This window comes from Drosophila sulfurigaster, chromosome 3 (genome assembly GCF_023558435.1).
Source record: "Drosophila sulfurigaster albostrigata strain 15112-1811.04 chromosome 3, ASM2355843v2, whole genome shotgun sequence".
Classification (NCBI taxonomy): Eukaryota; Metazoa; Arthropoda; class Insecta; order Diptera; family Drosophilidae; genus Drosophila; species Drosophila sulfurigaster.
This window is the reverse complement of record NC_084883.1, coordinates 37,215,056-37,236,403: the sequence shown is the minus strand read 5'-3', so window position 1 is coordinate 37,236,403 and position 21,348 is coordinate 37,215,056. Positions and strand designations below refer to the sequence as shown.

The following is a 21,348-nucleotide window of genomic DNA, read 5'->3' as shown; positions in this document are numbered from 1 at the left end:
AATTGTGAACTTTATAGAAGTTTCTCGAACATTTTGTGTAGTTTGCTTTGAAATTCATTCCAAATGACATTAGAAATTGTTTCGTGTGAGACACGTCTTGAAAACTGAAAACACACACAAAACATTCAATTCAATGATGATCCAAAGCGAAGATCAGGAAATCGATCGAGCCCTCGAACTCTGCCAACTGATACGCAACGATCTTCTGAAGTGTGTGGGGATAGTGCAGCGTTTGGATCGCAAATACAATGAACCGAATCGCTATCGAATTGATGTGAAACCCTTTCACCTGGATCCCATGCTCGGTCGACCTAATTCGCCCTCGTTATCGGGTCTCGGTTTGACGCGATCGTCGAAAGTTTCAGGATCGTTGCTGAGTCTGGTGAGTTGTGCCGAAGTGAAGCAAGAGGGACGCACCTCAAATGAGTTGAACGCCATCTTTGTGGATCTGAACAGCAAGTGCATTAAGCTGCGACGTGAATTGGAGGCCACCACGGCGCATGCGCAACGTATTATGAATTGCAGCTTGCGACAGGATCGTGTGCAGCATCGCATGCTGATGGGGCCGCAGTCATCGAAGACATTGATATGCAGGCATTGGGGAAACAATTCGTCAACTACCAAGACTATGAGTAGTGGCATTAAACGATCCTTTCGCATAAATGAATAGAAATGATGAAACAACCACAAAAACAACAATAGCAAGAGCAACAAGCGTAAACGAAACAAACAAAAAAAGTTGAGAAAAATAATATGAATATAAACCCTAAAACAAAAGAAGTACAAGTACGATGAAAGTGAAGCAATTCTACGGAATCGTTTTGACAATTTCGAGTGTTAATCGACATTTTGCTGTTTCTAACGTTACTCCCCCTCATTACGCCCCTCACACACACAAACACACAGTGAACAGGACAAAGTCAAAGTCAAAGGAGCGAAGAAAGAGTATCGTGGCACTTTTCAGCTTTTATTAAAAATTACTGTCACCATTAAGTGAGCGTCAACTTCGGCCAACTTACCAAAACTCATTTGACTTGACATGAAAATGAGGCAAACTTTTCTCACATCGCCTGTCGCCCCCGCCGCCGCCCCTCCCTGCCGCCTGTCGCGAGTGACAAGACAACAGCCGAAGCAGACGTCGACGATACAACATGATGTTGCATGTAACATCAGCGCAAGTTCTTTTCCACCGTGTTGTTCTCTCCTGGCTATGAACAATAATGATGCTAATGATGATCATCAGCGAGCAAAGGACGAAGAAGAAGAAGAAGAAGAACATCATAACAACTATGCGACATGTTTATGGCCCCGACAATGGAAGATACAAATACTGAGAGTGAGACTGAGTCAGAGACCGAGACTGAGACCGAGAGCAGATGAAATATGAAGAAAAACATGAGAAATTGCCAACATAATGTAATGCAAAAGTGGCCAAGGCCCAGGATGTAACTTTTGTATAACATTCCCAACTTAGTTCATTTTGCTTCCTCGTTTCTCGTTTCTATCTTTTCTCTTTTTTAAAGCCTCCTTGCCACTCAAAAGAAATATACATAGATGTGTGTGTGTCTGTGTTTGTGTGTGTGATTTTATGTACGCTCGACTTGAAACATTTTTCTTAAAAACCAAAAAAAAATAAATAAAAACAAAACAGTGAAACAGAAAAAAAAAAACACGAAATGTTAACTAAGCAAGATAAAAGGGGGAAAATCACGCAACAGAAAAAAAGAATAACAACAACTGAGGTCCTTTGCTCAACTGACCAGCAGATGCCCCAGCAAGGACATAAAACAGAAGTTTGCATATTTCAAGTAACACGAACGATTGCGAGTACTCGCATCTCTCATACTGAATGCATTCAGTGAATGCACAGAAACTGAAACAGAAAAGTTTACTTTTAGTTATGCTTCTTTCTTCTTGTTTATGTTCTTTTTTTTGTTTTTGTTTTTTTTTTAACAATTCCACCCCACAGCAGGTAAAGTTGCCATTGTATCGCAATTTGAGGTGTGGTTCTCTTCAAGCTTTCTAGAGTTCTACACTCGAGTATTGTTTGCTGACGTGGAAATGCTAAAAGGTAATGAAGGTTCCTTATACGGTTTCTTACAAGAGAACGCAAGTTCTTTGACTATCAAATATGCATGACAGCAAATATTGAAAGGCGAGTATAGGAAATTCTTAAAATTACTTACTGACAACGAAATCATCAGAAATACTTATTCAATTGATAACTAAAATTACATCGTTGAAAGAACTTATTTAAGCATCTCTCGCAGCACAAATGATTTCGATTTGTGCAAATTTGTTATACAAGTTTATGATTACTAAATTAGTAAGAATAATTTTGCAATCAAAAATTTGGAATAATGGTAAACAAGTCGAGTGGGCCGCTACCCATTTTCAATAAAAGCAAAACAGTGCGGTATAAGTCTGAAAATATACCCAGTAAATATACTGAAAAATACTAAAATATATCAAAGGTTATAAATAGTATGCTAAAATACAACTACACTCAAAATTATTGTAAAAATATACCGAATTAATATACCGAAGAATTCTTAATTTGTATATCAATATACTACTACATTCAAAATATACTATATAGGTAAAAAAAAACCATATTAACTGAATCTAAATTAGTATTGAGTTTATTAGACCTAAAATAGTTAAAAGATCTCTAATCTACAAAGTCGGCAGTCAATATATGAAGCTTTAAATTCCATTTTCCATTAACAAAGAAAATCAATTTGAAGAACAAACATATTTAATCATAAGAATTTTAAGAGATAATCACAATCAATAATCAATGAATAGATTAGCCAAGATAAGCTGCTTATATTCGAGCGTATAAAAACAAGCGTAAAAAATGTATTTCTGTAAATCACATTTATTTTGAGGTCTCTCAATCTATCTGTGTTTTCATTATCTATATTTCGATTATTGTTGCCATGATCCATTTCACTGTTTGCACTTTGTGTTCGATTTCATTGGCCAAATGAAATGCTCGAATTCGATTTTTATATCTTTCATAAAATGTTGCTGTTGCCATTCGCAGTTTCAACTCGCAGGTCATGCAAGTGTCAACTTTTTATTTATTACATACACACACACACACACACCGACAGCATTCGCATACTTTAACATTTACACATAGATACGAAGCGTAAGAAAGAGCTTTGATGTGCGCCATTAAAATGGCATTTTATGGCGTAATTTTCATGGGAGTTTTCCAAAGCATCGATGGATATGCGCATGAAAATTTATTATTGCTTTAATGGCTCAGTTCATGTCGCACTCCCAGGAGGAGAGACGAGAGTTGAGAGTGTAGAGAGTCGTCTTTTTGAGCAGCTTCTAATTTGTTAAGGGCCATTGAGCGGCTGCTTGAAACCCGTTTACGAGTAGTTGGCCAAACAACAATGAGATGCCTGCTAAATGGAGCAGCAGCAGCAGCATCAGAGACTGCTGTGGAGACAGAACTCTTAGCTGAAAATCAAAGTCGAAAACCGCCAAAATGTTTTCTCTGCTTGCAGCTCTGTTGGCATTTGTTCAATACCAATACCAAAACACAGCGTCAGCACAGCTGTGTGCATGTTTGTCCAGAGCCAAAGACGAAGCTAGAATCAAGACAAGGACCAGGCGGTGGTCGGTGTTCGGTGCTCCTTTGTTGGCCATTTGTACAAAAGGATTTTGCCATGCAAGTTGTTTAATTAAGATTTCCTGCGGGTCTCGTGGCTGCTTTAAGTGCGCCTTCTTGGCCATGTTTAGGCTGTGACGACTCAGTGTATGCCAGTGTGTGTGTGTTTCTCCTCTCTACATGTTGGCCAAATTAATACAAATTGAATGGAGCATGTCCCGAGGACATGCGGGCATAAATAAATATGCAATCAAATTGTAGTCAAACTGTTTTCATATTTGTGATCTACATAGACTCTTGGCTTTGTGCTGAGGCCTTGGCAATAGAACGAATAATTTCGTTCATGAACATTTAATGGGTTTATACGACTATATCAAATACATTTATTTGAAAATATGGAAATTCTAGTTTCTTTCATACTTTGAAGAAAATGAATAATTTGGATGTCAGCTCATTTTATATATATAGAAATTGATCTAGCTTTAGTTTCTGTCAAGCTTTAGGTAATATCAAATAATAAATAGATCGGCACTTTAAGTTTCTATATGCTTTAAAGTTCATTTGACTACAGTTTTTGAGTCCAATCTATAATGGAAATAGTTATCAAATAAACGAATTCTAGTTTCTTTGAGTCAAAAATAAAGATTACATATTTTCTTCATATGAATATAAAATTCTTCTCTTTTTTGGACTATAAAAAAACAAACAATTTTAAAACAATTTAATATAATTTATTCAGTATCCAATTTCATATTTCCATTTTTATTTACTTACTAAGACAGCTAAAATTCTTTAGGTACTCACAAAACCATTTAGAGCAGATTATTTACGTTTAAGAATCCTTTAAATGAATCTGTAGTTATTTTGCCTTTGCCTTTTCGTTTGATGCTCAACTGAATGACGCATCAAGTGGGCCACAGGGAATCTCTCGCAGCTCGCAGAGACAATTCAGTCATAAATTTGTCCAGGTCCTCTCAGGACTTGGAGCCAGGACACGCTAAGCACTTCCGTATGAATAAATATTTAATCAATCAATTTCGACAATTTCTTTTCGGCTCGTCAAATGCGTGTATATATAACATAGTACGTATATAAAAAACTTGGAATGATATATTCTCAATACCGTTCCAAACGATGCTGACAATAATAATAATAATGATCCAAACAATGATGATGATGATGATTGCGTTGAGGCGTAAAACAAGTCAGACACATAAAATTGATTTGATTGAAATGCTAATTCCTTGCGCAACGTTGGCGTCCGCAGACAGGAAGAAAACCGAACAGGACAGGACAGGACAGGAAAAGGACAACAAAAGAACTTTTGCGGCTGATTACCATAAGCAGACTGACTGACGAGAAGAGCTCGCTGGACAAGAGTTCATTGAGAGGCCTGTCATCTCTGTCCATTATCCGACTTAGTCATTCTCAATGTCTGTAATGACACTGCAGATTTCCCAATAGGTGATTCACCTCCCTCCCTCCGTCCCACCGTTCCTCCGACCCTCAGTTCGCCCACAATTTTTGTGAAACTCATCAGTAAACTTCCGCTTATCATCGTTTTGCTACAGTTTCAATTTCGATTTCATTTTCGTTCACGTTTCACGTTCCCATTCTCGTTTTCAATTCAATTGATTTTCTATGAATGCGCATTTCTCTCTTCCACTCTCATTCTGTTTATGGTTTTGATTCGGATTCCGATTCCGATTCCGATTTCGATTCTAGGACAGATTTCTCTCTCGTCCATGTGCGTGTGATTATCAGAAATGTTATTAGTTTAGATGCTGCTGCTGACAGCTACTTTGAACTCGGAATTGTGTTTGATGTGCTGTCGCCATCGACAAGTATTTTAAAACTGTTTGATGATGTTGCTGACATTCCATAAATTCTACCCTATCACAAATATTTTCACACACACACACACATCTCTTCTATGCATGTGTTTGGTATCCTGTGACATTTTGTAATTGAATTTCATCTGTTGCATTGAAATTTCCATTTTCAATTCAATTCGACAGCCAACACAAGCGCAACGAATTGGCAAACGTTTTTCTAATGCATTCAACTTGTTAATTGACAAAAATTTGCAAGTGTTGACTTTCGCTTTTCTCTTGATACACTGTAACATTATTATGGTTAATCAATTAAAAGTGGACGATTTAATTTTTGGTAAATCTGTGTGTTCAATTTATTCACCATATATTGATTGAATTACCTAGACTATTCCCTTTAAAACAGACTTAACAAGAAATAAAATTGCGGTCGAGTGTGCTCGACTGTGAGTACAGTATTATTCTTAAAATATATCAAATAATGTTTTAAAAGGAATTAAAAATAAATAATAAAAGCATACGAAAATCTTAAGCTAATATCAAAATAAAGTTGTATAAATAATAATAAACGATATCCTATTTTTTTTTATTTGTGGTTATGACATCTCTTCTCTATGCAGCAACAACAAACTTTTCCGCTGAATATTGAAAGTGTAATATAAAGTTGAAGGAAGGGAAAGAACAACAAGTATTTATATGAAGTTGAAGAGCACGTTGCATGCCACGCTCGAGTCGAGTCAGTTTGTCAACTGACACAGCGACAGCTGCAGCAACATCATCGGAATTTTTTGATGAGAATATTTTGATAGTTGTTGCAGTTGTGATTTTGTGGCTGACAAAATGCTTTTGACAATATTACATTTAGTGACACAAAAAGATAAACAAAAGTGAAATGAAATATCATATTTCATAATTTGTGGCGCTCAAGTGGTTTATGAAATTATGTTGTGCCACACGTTGTCATAGAGTTTTTGCGATAAAGTCACAAACAGAATGCAATAAAATTTATTCAGTTTCGAAACAGACAACAAATATCTCGATTTTTGTATTTGTTTTGCCCCAAGCGAAAATTTGTGGCAAAAGCCAAATGCAAATTTTGTAGCAATTTCGACTTATTTGTCGGTTGGCAAGTTTGTTGTTAGCTGGTTAGCTGCTTCTTCTACGGCTTTTGCTTCGTTTGCAAAAAGTTCTGCAAACAAAATGCCCATAACAAACTGCAGCTGTTGATAATCGCCACTGGCAATATTGATGTTGGGTCTCCTTCCGATTGAAGAAAGTTCGGCTCGACAAATTGCAGAGTAAAAAGCCAAATGCAAAGAGATCGAATCGACTTCCAAGTCGCATTAATTTCGTTATCAAAGTAGGAGTAAGAAGAAGTACTTGTATTTGCAATTTAAATGTACTTTTGTTGCTCTTGGCATTTCCCCTTGAAACGAAGTGAATCGAAATGAATCGAAACGAATCGAATCGATTGTTGTTATGCAAAATGCTGCATAAATCTTGTAGAGCGCAAATGCTGGGCAGCTATTAATAAAGTTTCAGTGCTGTTAATAGTTCAAGGCGCAAAAACTTATTGACTTTAAAGCAAGGAAAAGCGAAAGTTCCAACAATGAGAATGCAATAATGAGTTCAAGTTTCTGCGAGTCTAAGAAATTCAATTACACTTGGTTGTTGTTTCGAAGATTATTAAATACTTGATACTTGGTGAAAATAGAAATGCAGCTAAGCCTCAAAGGCTTTAATTATTATTGAATCTCCTTTGAATGCATTTATTAAATAATCGAATAATAAAGCGAGTTTTTTTTATATATTTTTGAAAGGATTAAAAAAATAAATCATTTAATATTTATGTTTTTTAATTCTTAATTTCTTACTTAATTGAAGCAAGGTTATTTTCGTGGAATACGTTTAGATTTTATTTGAATATCTTCAAGACTACGAAATTACATTAAGTTTGCACTTTGCATATGTTGAATAAAAATAAAAAATCATTACTAACACTACTTTTGACTACTTCACTACTTGCATTTAAAATATTTGAGAAATTAACAAATAATTTATGTAATATGTGAAATAATTAACCGACTACTTCATAGTAAAGCTGTTTACTTTTATATTATTAGTTTTTTATTGCACAGTTAATTTGGTGGCATAAGTTTAGCACACAAATACTTATACCTTCTGTTAAAAGCATAACTGAATTACTAAATAACGAAAAACAAAACCACATTATTAGTTGTGGTCATCTAATCAGAACATGGATCATTTTCGATTGTCTGACAAGCGACAGTGTCTCCAATACGTTCCACAATAAATTGTAGATCTGGTTCTTCACTTTCAACACTTTGATCAGATAGAAGAGTAGAAGCAATATCTCCTCCAGATTCCGTATACTTGACACCACAGTATTTCTCTACCATTTCACTTGACCTTAGCTTATCATCTTGTTGCTCCTGGAGCATCTGTTTTAATCTGTCGGTTATATAACTGAAATGCTTCTTCAGCTGTGAAACTCGCTCTTGAACCGCACTCAACATATCCATAGATTGTGATTTCTCTGAAGATTCTGAACTTTCGTTAGTGGTTTCAGTTTCTTCGGTCTTTTCACTATTGATCATATAATCATTATCAAAAGCATCCCAGAATGAATCTTCTTCGACTTCTTTCTGAATCTCCATTTCGTTTGTAGTTTCATCGCTAAGTTCTTCAGACATTTTGTAGTAAGTAATGGTATTAACGTTAATAATATGAGCGTGAATTTCTCAGTTGTTGAATTAAGATTGAAAAGTTTTGCCTTTCAAAAGACATAAAACAAAAAGGCCGCCTTGACTTGACTTGTTTATGATATTTATGAAAAATACTCGTATAAAAAGATGCTTTTCGTTGGGAATTTATGTATGTAAATGCGAAATCAATTAAAGGCCATTATTGCACACGAGGAGTCAAGGAAGTCATCGAGTCAACAAAGTCAGAGTTGGCCTGGCAAATAAATCTCTGCGAAAAGTTTCCACTTTAATGGGCTTCTTCCCGTGGGGAAAGAGAGAGAGAGATGCAAGATGGATGAAACAAGTCCCGCCATGGTTTCACAGCTGAATGAAGCAAACTGAGAACCGAACGAAATCAAATTCTATAACGATGCTATAGTGGGTGGTTGCCATGTGGCAGCGCAAAAGGCAAAAAGGCTAAAAGGCGCCAACGCAGCAGAAGACAAAGGCCAAAAGCAAAAGGCGGAAATGCAGCATTCAACTGCCATTCGTCTCGGGCTTGAAAAACAGTTTCAATATGCTTGTTTGCCATATGCTTAATACGAATGTGAATACGAATGCGAATGAGAGAGCGAATACGATATATATATATGTATATATATATACTTTTGTGGTGCCTCTCAGGGTAATAAAGCAATAAATCTTTTGAACGAGATGATTCTTTAAAAGCAAAAACTACATACATAGATATACATGATATAGCTACAAATATATGTTATGTTCATGTTAAATTTCGAATGCATAAAAACGGCATAGAAATGCCTTTTTTTGTAGTCAGGTCAAATAAATTGCATTTGATGTGTTTTATGGTCTTACACACACATACACACAATACTCGTCGTATACGTAATATGTGTGTGCAGCTGTGAACATAAACAGCAGCAAATGGATTTGAAATTGTATTTGACTTTTACAATCATTGCAAACTCATTGAAACGCCCCGATAAATATGCAACAAATTATTTGCTTGAACAGATTTTGAAGAGCTTGAACAGTGCGAAATATTTTGTGACAGCAATTTGCTAGACACATTTAAAGTGTGTATTCAAATTGTGTATTAAACATCTCACTAGAAAACACAGAACTAATATTGTGTGTATTGAATTTGTGTAAATTATTTATTTATTAAAAGGCTTAGATTATACATTAATTTATTAACTAGCGCTGGATGCAATTTGTGATAAATAAGCAATAATTGCATGTAATCCAAGTGTAAATTATAGTAACTAGCGTGGCACAGTGTTGAGTTGGCTTTAAGTTTAATAGAACAAAATTGCATTTCCAATTATAAAAGCAAATTTATAAAGTAAGTTACAATTTTGAAATTATTCATGTAAATTATTAAATACCATATTATAAATTAAAACAGTGTAAGTTGTCTCTTATAATCTTGCTAATTTGTTTGCTATTTTTGGCATAATACTATTAAAGATTTCTCTTAATGAATCGCAAAAGTATTAAGTACAATATTATAAGTTGAGGCATAGAAGCGTTATAGCTTAATTCCTTTTTCAGATTTTTATGAGTCAACCGCAAATTGATTAAATACAATATTATAAATGTTAGTTTGGTTAGTTAGAGAGAGCTCGCTAAATATTTTACTTATTTTCAGCTAATGGTTTTAACCTTTTATTTTAGCTAGTCAATCACAAATAAAGTTTCGTCATATACCCATTGCTGTGTATAATAATTAATAAATATAATACAATTGCTTAAAGCATAGAGAATTATAGCAATTTTTAGTGTTGAAATGTTTTGCTTTTGGGTTATAGTTTAATAGAAGAGAATTGCTTATCCAGTATAAGTAGCATACATTTTGTAGATCATTTTATAAGCTCTATTAATCAATTCGAAACATGGCAAGTTGCCTTTCAAGATCTCTCTTGACTTTTTGCTACTTGAGAGCTATTTGTGCCAGCCTCTTATCTTAGTTAGTTAATCACAATTAAAAGTTCATCATATACGCATGGTTGAGACGGTCTAATTGATGATCTAATTGAATGTCGGACAATCTGATATGTGTGGCCGTAACAGCTGTTTGCTGTGTGTTGTGCGTTGTTGCGACGACACAATAAATAACCATAATAACTACTTGGCTTATAACGAGCATAACACGCCCACATGGCTGCATTAAAACGCCATCTTCTTGAGATTAATGCGAAAAGGTCATGCGAGTAGACGACGAGGGCCACTTTAGATGAGACATTGACATTTGCTAGATGGGATACCCAGTTATTAAATAGAAGGGAAGTGATGGAAGTGGCAGTAAACTAACTTAATAGAAATGTTAGTAAAGTGATTTATATTAATACCAAGGAATTAAAAGGAGTCTGATGAGTTCTCTCACTTCATTTACAGGGTATTTCTCCTTGCAGTTGTCTCTGCTTGCTTGTTTTGTTTGACGATTTCTATTGTTTTTGGCCGACTCTTTTGACACGTGACGTTATCATCAAAACGACACACACACACACAAAAATGCCGTGCGACTGAATAAAGTGAAATTATGTTCTTGTTGGCCTTCTAAGAACATGAGATATGAAGGTAAACCTTTTCGACTTGAGCAACATGGCAACTTGGCAACTCGGTGGCTGGCACCTGGCTTGCCTCGTGCGTCTTTTGTTTGCCTAGTGAAAGTGACTTTTGGCATGTCTTTTAGTAGTTTTTACATTTGTCTTAATTATGGGGCAGTGCGGGGGGCGACAAAGAGAAGACGTCTCCGGACCCCAAGTCTCTTCCGAGCGAGTGTGTCTGACAACAAACACATCGTAAGGATAACACTTGCCGCTGTGGCCAAGTTGCCTGCATTTTGGTTTTCGTTCTGCTTACAGCCAGCTGCTGAATGCCATTCATGTCCTTTTGTAATTTATATGACTGCCAGAGTGCTACGCATCGCCCTCTTTTCCATCCCCAAGATTGTGTCTCATGTTCTTCTTATCCAACACAACTCGCACAAATTTCCTTATCTTACATTGAATTAAACTTGAAAAATGTGTTAATGGCCATGTTGCTAGCTTGGCTTATACACTATGTGGAGCCTTAATTAAATTCCACAATGATTTTATTATTGTGCACTGTACATTGCGCAGCACATGGCGTATGTGTAATATGTTTTGTGCCAAGCTATTTAATTTGTTTACCAAATTGTTAATAACACAAAGCAACACAACACAACTTTGGGCAATTCCACTTTAATAAGCCTTCACTTCTCACTTGGCATCTTTTATTTTATCCCACTTTGTTTATTTATGCATGTTGAGACTTTAAATCTGCCAACACGAAAATGACTTTTCGTGGTAATTAAAAACCTTCAGATTTATGCGCGCAAAAGAGAAAACCCAAAAAAAAAACAACTTTATGAACAACATTGTGGTATTTCGTTACACACAATGAAATATTTAAGTTGGTCGCCTTTCAGACTTTTTGTCAGATTAAGAACGGCTTTAAATTGAATTTGTCGACTGTGACAATTAGCTGGACGCTGAGCCGGATTAAGTACATCCAAGTTAGGGACTGGAAACGGTTAGAAGACAAAGAAGAGTGAATACAAAAGGATAAGACTGTTGAAGCTGTTGTTTTAACTTATTAAAAATATATAAAATCAGTCGTCGAATCCGTAATTAAAATTAAACTTTAAGCTGTGTACTTAAGCCTTTAACTTGTTAGTTATTAAGTTCAGATTTGGTGAGTTGAACAGAAAAATGTAATAGAAATTATTCGCAGTCTCAAAATAAAGTTAATACCCTTTTTAAACCAGTTTACAATAAGGTCATTGTCAGTTTTTACAAGGTATATATGATAACGAATCTACAATAACAATTTATTAACTTCAAGTACAAATAAGAAGATTAAATAAGCAAGATCAAACAAAAAAAAATAAATAAAAAAATTAGTTTAGACAAATATAGTACAGTAGAAGTAGAAGTTCCATAAAAATTTGTATAGCATACTTTTTGGGGCAGTTGACATATTAAGGATGAGGCTGTTAAAGTTATTAATTTAACTTATTAAAAATATATCAAATCAGTTGTTGAAACCAGAATTAAGACTAAATTACTTTTTACGTATTACCAACAAATATTGTATGGCTTATAGAAAAATATGGTAGAAATTATTTGAAGGCTCAAAATATCATTTCTGCATTCCTTCATAAACATTTCCACACCATACTTTTTAGTGTAGACGAAAACTAAAATTCGAAAATATTTTACAGCTCATTACAAATGCCCAAGGTGACGTTTAACAATTGTTGTTGGAGTCTGAGCTGGCAAGCGCATTTATTAATAAATGCTGAATGTGCAACTTTAAGCATCCACTCGGATTTTTAAGCATCCGAAGTCAGTTGAAGCGGCACTTCAGCAGTCACGCATTCAACTGACTTGCATACATATTTTTCCAACAGATTTCATTTTGTTGTGGTCTCTTTTTTGTGCCCCACACTGCCTTCCCTTCCCTTCCCTTCTCCTATATTCACACCTGCTCTTTGGTTTGGCATTTGTTCAGAGCTGTTCGCCATTTTTACCATTTTACAGGTTAAGTGGACGAGTCGGGGGACGCTGCGAAATGCGAAATGAAATGAATAAAAGTCGAGCACTATACCGAACACACACTGCAACTCGCAGGCAGGACCTTTTGTTGGCTGAGCCTTGTTGCCGGTTGCGGTGCAGCTTATTATATTTTTTAAGTGCGGCTGAGTTATTATTTATTAAATGCGGCTCAACAACAATAACTTGTGCGCTTATCCATAACGTAACCAAGGCCAAACTGTCCCTTTAATCAGTCGTAAATATTTGTGTATGTGTGTGTTACAGAATTTGCCACAACACGTACAACAAACAATTCTCACACATCACGTAAAGTTTTCGGTTGCAAGTTCCTTATCATTTCTATCTCATTTTACTTTTGTCTTTCTTTTTGTCTTCATTTGGGAGTAAGCAAATTTAAACAAACCAGAAAAGTTGGCATTGCACATGCGAATTTGCATGCGAATTTTCTATATTGGTGTTGATGAAAGTTCCCTAAGAGTTGATAAAAAGGGTGCGGCTCGACAAATAAGCTAGTTTCGTCTGCTCCCAACTGTGTATTTAGTTTTTGCCATGTTCATATAAAGCATCACGTTGACGATGATGACAATGTTCAGGACAATGATGATGATGATGATGCTCATGGATGCTGCGTTTGTGCAAATGAGTTGGAAATTGAAAAAAAAGAAAAACAGAGAAAGTAGATAGATATATGCCCTGGAAACATTTAGGGGACAAGAAGGAAGACTGACTAAGAGGTCACTGCTTAATTTTTCAATCCACATGTCTAAATGAGTTTTTGGTTTTTAATATTACATATATACAACAATATTATCATACAAAATAAATATTATTTATTGTTGGTGCCTTGAATCAAATTCAAGCGTAGAAAGTAAAAAGCATCCTGTCTTTTAACTTACTTATTCTTAGTTATTAAAATCAAAGCAAGCATTTCAGTAAGATATCTCGAAGTAAAGGGTATCTAGCAGTCTACTCAAGTGGACTCAGACAATTCTTTAGTTGTTGTTTTAGTTTTTCGAGCATTTTATGCTACGGTTTTTGTTTGCTTTTCGCAGTCTAGTGTCAACGCAGCTATTTTTGTTTGTTTTTCAGCCTTTTGCTAAGAATACGCTTTTTGTGCAGGCTTCCATGTCTTTTTTCCATTTTGGCATTTTTTTTTTTTGGCCAAGTTTTGTGAAGTTTGTTGCTGGTAAATGTCATTGAACGCATGTTTTTGAACAAAAGCAAAAATGTGGCAAACAAAATGTGCTTGTTTCCATTGCTCTTTAAATGCAGATGGGAATTTTTAACAAAGTTTCGGTTTGATTTCGGTTAAGTTTTGATTGCTGAAAGCTGAAAAAGTTGACAATCAATTTTCGGCTAGTTGATTAGTTTGATCAACACTTTGCAGTTGGGCAATTGAAATAATTATGCACTAGTTTTTTGGTGCAGCTGGCAATTCGTGTATGAAATTTATAATATATTTGATTAAGTTGCACTCAGCATAATCAGTAATTTAGCCAAGTAAGCAGAGCAGACCAACTGCTGCCAGCTCATTTTGTGGCCATTAAATTGAATTTAAAGTTTTTGGCCAGACTCAAAATGTAGTCGCCGCTGTCGCCGGCATCAGATGATTTATTATTATCAACGGCAGTAAAACTTTTCGTCGACCGAATGATTAAAATGAGGCAAAAATCCCAAAAAGGAAAACTACTCGCCACGCGGGGCACGCGCGCTGCTTTCTTCACTTCTTCAGTGTTGGCCGAAACTTATGCCTTTATCATTCTTGGCCCGAAGCGGGACTGCCAACATTTTCCTGTCAAATTGTGTGAACTTTTCTATGTTTTTGTTCTGTGTTTCGTTTTTGTCGGTGTCCTGGCCTGGGACGACACTTTATCATGTCTCAGTCGGTGGCTGTCGCTGACCGGCGTTCACAAATTGAAATGTGCCCGCGTCAGTGGAAAGTAAATGAGGCAAAACGCCGTCGTCGTCGGCGTCGCCGTCGCTGTGGGTCATCTTTTGTCCCATGTCCTTCGTTCTTTTGAGCTGCCTAACTCTCGTGGTTTACGCTTTGAGTCAAAGAAATCTTTAACAAGAAAAAGTGCTGAAAAGAATGTTCGCTTTCTAATTTCTTGCTCCTTCTTCAATTCACGAATGATGGCAAATTTTTGTATTTGACTTTTCTTCCATGTCGTTCGCTGTCTGCTTTTGACAAATATTTAGCTTAAGTGATTTTTGACAGCAAGTCCTTCGGCCTGTACTTGTATTTAATGCCCCCCATGTGTACGTAGGCATACTTTATGCTTCGTTTGAGAGTAATTTGTGTTTGACCTGAAGGCCAATGCGGCGTATGCGCAATTTGGCACCAACATAGGCCAAAGCCAAATGAAGAGCGGCTCTGTACAAAATATTTTTTCTAAACTGAAGTGGGTCAGAGTGCTTGCAGTTACTCTGCAGAAATGAGAGAACATTTTATTTCACAAACGGTTATAATCATATACTATTTTTTTGTATTAAATTAAGGGTTTGCAATTTTGAATGAAAAGAGTTTAGAAATCATCATCAAAATTCAGATTTAGTTACATTTATTTTTTTGTTTTAATTAGCATAAATCTTTTTATCTCCGCTACCCATATTATAACTTTGTGCCGGCAGGAAATGTGTGTAACAAGCAGATGGAGGAATGAAGAAGTTATTTAAGAAATACTGCCCTCGCTGACAATCTGGTATATTTTGATCTCTGTGGTATGTACCAATGATGATCTTCGGTATACTTTTGTGTTTAAGGATACAACACTGTTTTGCTTTTATTAGAAATGGCTACAAAAATTGATTTGAGCTTCATGTAGATTTTTCGTATATCCCCTTTATAAGAAACAATATTACTATATTCGCTATACGGATGGATTCTAGCTGAAGACCAACTAAATTTTTTTGCACTGAGAATTTTAATACGTTTAAAATACGAATGCACGAATGAAGATTTTTACTACTAAGGGGCTCGAGTTTTCTACAATTTGTGTAGTGTAGTGTAGTATAGTATAGTGTAGTGTAGCATGTGTGTCTGATATATGTAGGCTTTAAAAATTGACATAGTCCAACTCCCGACGCAGTCTCAGCGTTAGCCGCAGTTTGCCCTGTTCGCTATCGTATTTGGCGCTGCATCGATCGACATCAACGGGATGCGGAAGAGGAAGCTTCAGCCTGTACAGAGCTGTGCCCAGATCCACCTCTTTTTCGAGCAGGGTTAAAGTCATTTTATCTGCCGCCATCGGCTCGTCTGGCAAGGCAATCTCGAGGATGAGATCTTCACAGCTGGCAGAAGCGCCCGTGCGTTGCCCCATCTAAATGTAAATGGGAAATTTGTATGAAGGCGAAAGCAACAACAAAGGAAAATAACCTGCAGGAAAACATCCTCGGTGCCCACAGCCTGGCGGTAGGTCATTGTGTATTCGGGGCACTTTCTCGACTCCAGAATATCTGCATCCTCGCGCTCCTGTGCCTCCTCCCATTCCTCGAGCGTAGTGGGTTGCGGTTTCTCCTGTTCCACCAGCGGCGTCGCCACCAAGTTAACCTTTTTTCTTTTGCCTCCCGGTTTGGTTGCGTCACCAGCTGCCTGTGCTCCAATGCTACCAGGTGCTGAGTGGCAGAGTCGAAGTAACAGTCGTGAGCGAGTCAATCAGCAGATGCCATTTACTTACTCTGCTTGCTGGCCACTAGGGATTCGCCTTCATCCTCGCTGCTGCTGCTGCTGCATTCGACGCCGCCACGTCTCCGACTGGGATTCGGATAGAGTAAATTCTGCAGCTGTCGCAGCTGGTCGGGATTGTCGAAAATCGACATGGTATATTTACTCAACTTTATTTAATCTCTGCTTCTATTTATTTACTGCGAGTTTTTCTAACCGTAACACTTCCAGTGCCGCATTTACAGCTCGATGTCTGTAGAAAGAATACAGTTTTCCCAGCGAATCTTTTCCGTTTGCTTGAGGTGGAAAGTGGAAATCGATTTGCCAGCGCCTGCTAAGTTATTGTTTTTCATTTGAGCAGTTAGAGGGAGGGAGCGAAGCAACCGGAGGAGCAGCTGCAGCTTGTTTATTATGTTGACCCGGCAACGGATATTGTTTACAACGCGGAGGAAGAGGTTACAGCAATAGCAACAACAACAACAACAAGGGGCTTCAGGAAGTTTCTAAAGCTTAAGGGAAAGGCAATTGAAGCTTATAGTTAAGAGGAGGAGAGTATGACTATGAATTGACTATGAATTGTACTACTCTAGTAATTAAAATTGATAGTGATGATTGGTTTGTAAATTGAATGAAGTAAAAACAGTAGGAAAAAAATTTATATGTTTAAGTAGGTGAACAAAATTAGTTGAAAAATTAAAGCTTATAATGTACACGTAAGAAAGATACTGTGGAGCGGGCTCGACTATGAGATACTCGCTACCCATTTTTAAAACTATGTGGTATATTTCTTAAAACAAACCATATTAGTATACCCATATATCGAAAAATTCAGTATATACAATTACAACTACATTCGAAATATACCATAAATTTAAAAATATACCAGATTATTAACAACGTACATTTCCTGTAGGCACAAGTATATAATAGACTTCTACCCTATAGATATCAAGTCAAAAAATAACATATAATATATTTCAAATAAACTTATCGAATTAATGTTACACTCAGAAAAACAATTTTACAATTCGTTCTACAAAATAAAATCCAGTTTCAATGTAGAATTTATTCAGAACGATTCATTCTTAAATCTTCTTAGTCTTTGGAAATATTGTATCGTAAACGGTTTTAAATTTCACAAAACAAAAATTATGTATTTTAAATGAAGACAGTATCGTTATTTTATTCAAAAAAGCTTAAAAGTTTAAAAAAAAAGCTTCTCGAATTTCAGAACCATCAGATAACACTACGAAGTTATTCACTTGATTAAATAACTTAAAGAAAATAGTTCGAGTTGTTTGTGCAGGAACTTAATAAATCATTTTCAGCTAGCTTTCCACTTCAGCAGTTTGAATATGAACAAAAAAGTGATTGTCGGTCGTGATAAACAATTTCATAATTATTGCCAACGCTTTGACCTTATGCAAATGCATAATTCACTGTCAAGGGCTGTTAAACTACGACTATGCCCTCCTCCCCTCCTTCTCCTTTGGGCCATTTCAATTAAAAACTTGATGCCATTCGGTAAAACTTTTGCACAGCAAACCGGCCAAGCGAATGTTCCTCCTATTCTCCCTCACTCTCGAGTCAAGAACTAAAGAGAGCAAGAGCTGAGAGACTGAGGAAATATTTCAGAACATGTCAAAAACAATTGTTTTGTAAATTTTTGCAAATTGTATAATTATTGTTGACCTTCATAGCGGATTCTGGGGCTGCACACAAAATTTGCATTTTTCACGCGCTCCATTTGAATGCGAATATGACGCTAATTTGGCCAGGCCCGAAAAACGAATGCTGGCCAAAAGCACTCACTACTGACTGGGCCAAGTGCACAGACATGAAAACATGGCCGCGTGTTAAATGTAAACAACATGCCACTGACTGCCATCTGCCATCTGCCAGCAAAGCCAACAAAGGGCGACGGGACACAATAGCTACAAAGGATGGTTGAGGGGGGCAGAGTTGAAAGGGAAAATGAGTTGAACTGGGTTTCAGTTTCACTGAAAAACCAAAAGGATTTTCGTTATCGTTTTTTGTGTAACTCATGTTTTTCTTCTTGTCCGGATGTTACGTGTTTAATTTGTTTAACACGAGCCCAGCACGTTGCAAAAAATAAAAGTGGGCTTGCATAGGAGAGCCTAGAGCTGAGAGATACCCTGGATATAAAAATTAATAAGGACTGTGAAGTGCTGTAATGTTTGTTAATTGAGATATTTTTATAAATACAAAGAAGACTTTTGTTAATAAAAGTAGTTAGTCATAAAAGTAGTTAACTAATTTCTGTTCAATTTGTAATCAACTTTATTAAAAATATTAACATGTTTGTATTACTACTTATCTATTTTTAATTTAACCCGCTACCCATAGGGTAGAAGGGTATTATAACTTTGTGCCGGCAGGAAATGTATGTAACAGGTAGAAGGAGGCATCTCCGACCCTATAAAGTATATATATTCTTGATCAGCGTCAACAGCCGAGACGATATAGCCATGTCCGTCTGTCCGTCTGTCCGTCCGTCCGTCTGTCCGTCTGTCCGTCTGTCCGTCTGTCCGTATGAACACCTAGATCTCAGAGACTATAAGAGATAGAGCAATAATTTTTTTTTCGACAGCATTTGTTATGTTTGCACGCAGATCAAGTTTGTTTCAAATTTTTGCCACGCCCACTGCTGCCCCCGCAAATCAAAAAAATCGAATAACAAGTGTAATTTTAAAGCTAGAGCTACGAATTTTGGTATATACTATAACTACTGTAGTAGTTATGATTCCTGAAAATTTGGTTGCGATCAGATAAAAATTGTGGAAGTTATTAAAGAAATACTTTTGTATGGGCAAAAACGCCTACTTACTAGGGGTCTGAGTTGCTTTGGCCGACAATCTGGCACATTGTGCCGTCTATGGTATATATTGAATGGGGTACTATATCGATATACCAAACATACCATTTGGTATATTTTTAGTATTTTTTTTTAGTATTTTCGGTATATTTTGAAAATGATACCGCAATTTTTTGCCTTTATTAAAAAATGGGTAGCGGGTATCTCACAGTCGAGCACACTCGACTGTAACTTTCTTACTTGTTTGGACATAAGAATAGATACAATATTTTGAATATTTTATTTTATTTTTACTCTCAATATTTGCTTATATTTACATTATATCCTCAATCCTTTGAGCAGCAGGGTAAAAACATAATAAACGCGGCCAAAAACATTCGGTTGGCCGTTTTGGTTCAATGGCAACCACTTGACAGTATGCATTGGGTCATTGGGTCTCCATTGAGCGCTGTCCTAGTTGGCTAGTCAACCAGTCGACAACTAATTGTAAAAACTTTCGACTAAAACCCAAATCACTTTATAACGCTCCCCCGTTTCGCATTGAACTAACCTACATAACTTACATACATACATATGTCTATGTCTGACGATGAAAGTTTTTGCCAGAAAGTGAAAATATGTAAAAAAAAAAAGAATAGAAGTGAAAAATACTCACATGCTGTCGACGACATGCGAAACTTTTTACAAATTCGAAAATTTGTCGAATTCGAAACTATTTGGCTATTTAATGTTGCCCCCAAAAGTATGCTACAAATATTATGCAAAAGCAAATAGCAGATGTTCGATCAACTTGGATTTTTATCAGACATCAAAATGCCCATTCGCATGCTGCTTTTACCCCTCCCCCATTTTGAGATCGTTGTGTACTGATTGTGCAGACAAGTAAACATCGTGTTGCTTCAGCTAACTATCACGTAACTGAGCTTTAACCTTGTTGCCGCCAGCCAAACCAGAACAAGAAGAGGAAGAGGAAAGGGATGCGGTGGTCTTCTCTTTGGGATTCCCTTGGAATCGCAGCTGACGCACAAGTGAACCCAGAGACAATGGGGCATGATGCATGAATACATTTGTAATTGTGTTGTGCTGGTCGCACATTTCAATGAACTGCATAGAGAAGAAGTCAGAGGTAGTTTTCAGAGACGCGAGGCGGGGCGGGAAAAGTTTTGTTGACAGTTTTTTGTCCCCCAGGCTGTGGGACGAGTCCCAAAACAGATACGACGACCGGGTAACAGAGGTGGCAACAGAATTTTTATTACATCCCCAGCACGTAGCAACATGCCACATGGACTGCGAGGCATGCAGCGAAAGTACAAGTGAAAGTGGTCGTTTATCCCCCCCTCTCCCCTCGACGCAGTCTAGAAAGCCATTCCCTTCATCAACGCAGCTGCTACAAATTTTTGCGTATTTTGTTATTTTTCGTGCTTGTTTTTTTTTTCTTCTTCTTTTTGCTCGTTTTGGCTCGCTCCTTTTGAATATGATTTGTGTGCTGAAAGCGCTCCAACTGGCATTTTTTTGCTGCCGCTGCTTGGCAACTGAAATGGTTGGGTGGCGGGAAGTGGGGAGTGGGGAGAGTCTTACATAAAATGTAATTAAGAAGGCATTAAGTATCATGCATAAATCATTGAAAAGTTGCACATTTAGAGCAAAGGCAGGCAACACATGTGGGCGTGGCTAAGTGAGCTTCCGGTGAATGCGGCTCATTCTCTGAGTCTCTGAACATAGGTAACATATATAGGCATTATGTTGCGAAGCTGTGCCCATTACTGCGTTATTTGATAGGCCCCAAAAGAGGGAGAGAGAGAGAGCTGCATCGCAGAAGCGCAACCAGAAGCCAAGTTGCCGTCATAGATCTGGGTCTGTTGATTGCAATTTCGGCGACACGCTGGCGCACAATTTTGGCCATTTATTTTTTAACATTTTGCAAACCGAGCGCACAGCAACAAAAGGAGAACTACTTCCGACATAACAAAGACTACGCCGACTAGCAACCGCTCTCTCTCTCTTTCTGGCTTGGCATGTGCTTGTGTGTGTGTGTGTGTGTGTGTGTGGGAAATGAATGCGACTAGTTAAATAATTCCC

At 36.9% G+C, this 21,348-nt stretch overlaps 3 protein-coding genes across 3 annotated transcripts in view; 1 reads left to right on the top strand and 2 right to left on the bottom strand.

Moving 5' to 3' along the window:
* LOC133845853 (venom dipeptidyl peptidase 4) overlaps positions 1-21,348 on the bottom strand; it is a 91,698-nt gene that overhangs the window by 58,370 nt on the left and 11,980 nt on the right. The gene's annotated exons all lie outside the window — the stretch shown is intronic.
* On the top strand, positions 21-1,287 carry LOC133843645 (uncharacterized). Its single transcript, XM_062277283.1, has one exon. It carries the CDS (start codon positions 134-136, stop codon positions 668-670), a length of 537 nt encoding a protein of 178 aa, XP_062133267.1. The 5' UTR covers positions 21-133; the 3' UTR covers positions 671-1,287.
* LOC133843839 (dynein axonemal assembly factor 6) lies at positions 15,640-16,703 on the bottom strand. The gene is made up of 3 exons (XM_062277575.1): positions 16,447-16,703; positions 16,146-16,384; positions 15,640-16,089 (listed from the first exon to the last, which is right to left on the bottom strand). Exons 1-3 carry the CDS (start codon positions 16,586-16,588, stop codon positions 15,826-15,828), a joined length of 645 nt encoding a protein of 214 aa, XP_062133559.1. The 5' UTR covers positions 16,589-16,703; the 3' UTR covers positions 15,640-15,825.